The 4,538-nt window shown below is 32.5% G+C and overlaps 1 protein-coding gene across 1 annotated transcript; it reads right to left on the bottom strand.

Moving 5' to 3' along the window:
- Positions 1 to 294: 294 nt before the first annotated feature.
- Positions 295 to 1,068, bottom strand: LOC111411864 (ethylene-responsive transcription factor ERF098-like). Its single transcript, XM_023042504.1, has one exon. The coding sequence runs from the start codon at positions 1,013 to 1,015 to the stop codon at positions 620 to 622; it is 396 nt and encodes a 131-aa protein (XP_022898272.1). The 5' UTR covers positions 1,016 to 1,068; the 3' UTR covers positions 295 to 619.
- Between the last annotated feature and the right edge of the window lie 3,470 nt (positions 1,069 to 4,538).

The raw sequence follows: 4,538 nt of genomic DNA on the forward strand, positions 1-4,538 counted from the left end.
AAGTTAATTGCACAGTAAAACCTAAGTAAAACTACCCTTTCTTTGAAGTCGAAGGCTATTCATAGACTCTTTGTGTGGGTTCGTATACTGGACATCGTGCTTTTTGTTCATTACATTACACAAAAGAAAAAAGAGTTTCCTACTGAAAACTTTTTCAAGAGCCATTGGATCATGAAATTCGCTCAAGAAATGCCAAAAATGTAGTAATTTTTATTGGTAACAAGGAGCATAATGAGGATATCCTCCTGATCCAACAGATGAACCATTCTCCGCCGAATTAGCAAAATTGATAAATGATCTAGCAATGATGTAATTTCTATAAAAGCATTGGATTTAACAATAATGTTCTCAATAATAGTACAAACAAACCCAAATTATATCGGATCAACCTGAATATTCAGGCAGATAATTATGTAATTTGGAAAGTTCAACCTTCCTGTGCCCAAGAAACTAGCTACGTAATTTTTAAATTGGTGCCCTTATTCTACTCTTCACTTGATGATTTCAGAGAAGAGCAAGAAATACAAGCATATCCAAAATAAAAAAGGGTTTTCTGCACAAACTTTGAAAGGAAAAATTTAGAACAAGGAAAAATCTCAAATTTACTATGTTTTTCTCTTCACTTGTGCCACTCAAGAAGATCCTCCAACAGCTTATTATCCAAACACTCGAACTCGATTACCTGTTCTTCCTGCCCTTTATCACGAGCAGGAATTGAAGAAGACGAAGACGAAGACGAAGACGAAGACGAAGATGAATAACTAATAGATGGAGGCAGGCCCGCATTTCTATATAGGTCATCATTTGGAAAGTTAAGAATTGCTTGATGACCCCTCAAAGCATACGCAGCTCTATCATAAGCCCTTGCAGCCTCTTCCGATGTGTCGAACGTACCTAACCACAACCGCGCGCCATTTCTTTTCGGATCGCGTATTTCAGCTGCATATTTTCCCCATGGCCGCCTGCGAATGCCTCGATATTTTACTTCTTTCCTCCCTCCTTGAGTTCCTTCCATATTTTTAGTCTCAATATCCTTTTGTGGGTTCAAATTTGGTGACTAATGATAGTGTACTAGTGGATCATTTTATATATACTAGAGGTCAAAAAGTTTGTAAGGTCATACTTGACGGTTGGAATATGTTAAAGAATGACAATCCTCGACAAAAATCTTGTCTAAAGGCAAAGTAAAAATATAAAATTTGCATGTTTTGAACTCTAAAAGTAGCCATTCAGTGTATATAACCTAATTTTCTGAGATTTTACAATGGATTGGAGATTCCGGCATCATTAGATTTGTTAAGGGATAAAAATCTCACATCGATTAAATACCAAAATATTGACTAACTTAAAAAGATCTTGAGTTACTCCTCTTAATAAAGTTGACCTTATTAAGATCGATCTCAAATCTTAACATGGTATCAGAGCTCATTAAACTCTAACGAGCGATTCGATTCGATTATAAGTCTCGATTAATGAGCAACGGATTACAAGATTGGTCTGCTCAAACGAGCTACTATCTTGCGGGATTATATTAAAGAATAAAAATTTCACATCGGTTAAATATCGAAATATTAACTAACTTAAAAAGATCTTGGGCTAATCCTCTTAATAAGATTGACCTTATTAAGATGAACCTCAAATCTTAACAAGATTTTGGTGCAAAATGGGTGGTTTTTGAATGTTGTGTTTTTAAATTCTTTGTCTGATTCTATCATTTTTATAACCTAGAGAACGTTGAAAAATGGCAAGACTTGCCCACTCAAGATGGTCGTATTTTGGTCGAGTGGGTTAAAAAATGGCTGCTGGAGTTGAACGACCCTTCAACATCAACCGACCGCCTTAGGGGGTTCATCCAATTGTCTGACGAGTTATACTAAGTTGAAATTGATTTTTTTTTTAATCACCTTTTTTTCGTACTCATTTTCATACATCCTTGTAAAAAATTAGTTTTGACTTTTTCGTAACTTTTTCTTATATTTTAACCACACATTTTTCAAAAAAATTACATCCACAATCACTTCGTAAAAAATCAACTTCATAAGAGACAGACTTGTGAATGAGAAATGAATTACACAAAAAAATCGAAAAAGAAAATTAAAGCGCGTTATATCCAGTATATTTAACAAGTAACTATGTTATGTAAAAGTAATTGAAACTACTGAGTTGTTAATATTATAGCTTGATTAGTACATGGGCATATGGTCTTCCTTTATTTTTCAATGGAAGTTTATTTTGCATTTCAGGTTTGATTGAGTTCAAATTATTGGAGGAACTCTGTCAAAAAAAATTATTAAATTCATCATAATCAAAAGCAGGCTGAAGTTAGCGGTAGATATGGTAACTAGCTGATATCCATCAATGATGCAAGTCACCTTACGGGGCATATTTTTCAACGAAACTCAGTTCACCCAATTCTGGGAATAAAATTTATGATAAAACATAGCTTCTATCATATGAACACTATTTTTCGTAAAAAAGTAACGGGTCCATTTATGGGGATGATGAGGATCCACGTCTTTTTTGTTCCCGAAAAAAGGTCCAATTTTTGGGTTCTATCCTTTAAGCCGATGAGCCGGACTTGTCGATAGTTGTCTCACTCTTTTTCAAGTTTGTGCGTAGAAGAGAGGAATGTATCTAATCTCGTTACTCATGAGACAAGATCTAGTTACGCATCTTTCCTCACTGTTTGGCATAAGGATTTTAACTCGTGATCACTTAGAGCAGATGGATGAATCTAGACTTTGACTAAGCCGGGATGAACTTAGACTTTGACGACAATTCCTTCTACACTAAAAATGAACATGATAGGGTATCGAGAAGAGTTGGATGTCACCAAAGAAAGAAGAAAATTTTCTCCTGTGAAGCAATATAGCGACAACTTGGGAGCGCATTCCCCAATAGTAGGGGAGACGTGATGGCCATCTCAAGGCACATCACAAAAGAATCTTCGAGACCATGTGTCTAATTACTCTTTTGATCCCAATAGAGCGGTCAAATAGCTTGTCTAATGAAGACCGGTAGCTAGGCTAGCGGAAGTGCTTAGCTCCTACAATAGATGAAGAGCTAAAACAATACTAAAAAAATCTCAAACTTTTTAGACCTAATTTGATATAGGATTGACCAATTAGATTTCGATAAAATAGGTGAATAGAATATGAGTGTTCATACAAACTTATTAACTTTGCGATGCTTCAAAATTTCACTGACTAAGTAGCTAATTTATGGACATCGGCATTATTTTATTCCAAATATTCATTTTGAACTCATATTTGGATTTTAAACAAATCCGTCTTCGATTCATCATCGTCATTTCATTCTTAGTAAGAGTAAAATTTTGATTTATTTCATTGTAATTTCTCCATATCTACGTTAAACCAACCAACTTAAGTATCATAGTCGAATCAGTCACCTCAAACAAAGTAATGTTATCTTGATAATGATTTTAAGAAATTAGAAATTAGAAGTCAACTTTCAAATATTCAAAAGATATTGTATACAGTGACGTCAGCCCAAGAATTTACACAGTGCACATCATATATATATATTAAAATCAATATCTCCTTATAGAGAACCGAATCTTTCATTTATAAAACAAAGAATTAAAATGAAATTAATTTTGAAACCTCAAAATTTTAGTGATATGTCATGATTTTATTGAAAGTACAGTAAAATTTTGACAGTATATCTAGACTCATAATTGAATATCTCTTATTTAAATTTACAATTTAAATTTGCAAATATAATTCTTCTCAATCTTTAAATTTAAGATATTCAAACAGTGCAGACGGATCTGTCTATCAAAAATATTTTTCAAATTAAAGGGCATTTTGAGGAAACTTCAAACATAAAGAAGGAATCTTTTTATAAAAGTCCAACATCATTATCTATATATTTTTTACTTTATTGGGAAATTGACACATGGTTTTAAACATTTGCTCATCTTGTATTTTTGGTCCAAACTTTAAATATTGGTACAAATTGTCCCAAACCTTTGCATTTTGTGTACAATCGGTCTTTTTGGATGGATATCTTCAAAAAGGTTCGTTAGCTGCGAGTGGAATGCAATTGCTCTTTTTAAGGGACAAATTAATGTGTCAAACTTAAGATAAAACAAGTTAAAAGAAAATCGTTAAAGGATCATCACACCTCAAATAAATATGAAAATATAAAATAATATATAATAAGGATTTGAGTTGCTCCTCTTAATTATATTGACTTTTTAAAATGAAAATTCAAGTCTTTATAAAAAAATTAAAAAAAAAATTACTAGAAAGAAAAACAAAAATGTAAAACTGACCTTCACACGCCGCCTTAAGCGGATTAAATTAAATTAATGGATTAAATGTGTATTTAATGGATTTAACAACTTTAAAAAAAAATTAAATTATTGTTCTTGCATTCATCAAGCTGCGTTTGTTGGATCGAACTTGACATGATTTTATTTTTTTCGTTGCATTGAATCTTCTAATACACGTAATAATAGTTAAAAAGTGGAGACCTTTTTATCTCGTCAGCTCCCTTAAAAATAATTTGTAAAA

The sequence above is a fragment of the Olea europaea genome, chromosome 16 (assembly GCF_002742605.1).
Source record: "Olea europaea var. sylvestris chromosome 16, O_europaea_v1, whole genome shotgun sequence".
NCBI classification, from domain to species: domain Eukaryota; kingdom Viridiplantae; phylum Streptophyta; class Magnoliopsida; order Lamiales; family Oleaceae; genus Olea; species Olea europaea.

Bases quoted from the DNA above. Each gene is read 5' to 3' on its own strand.
- LOC111411864 (XM_023042504.1), bottom strand. From the start codon at position 1,015: ATGGAAGGAACTCAAGGAGGGAGGAAAGAAGTAAAATATCGAGGCATT.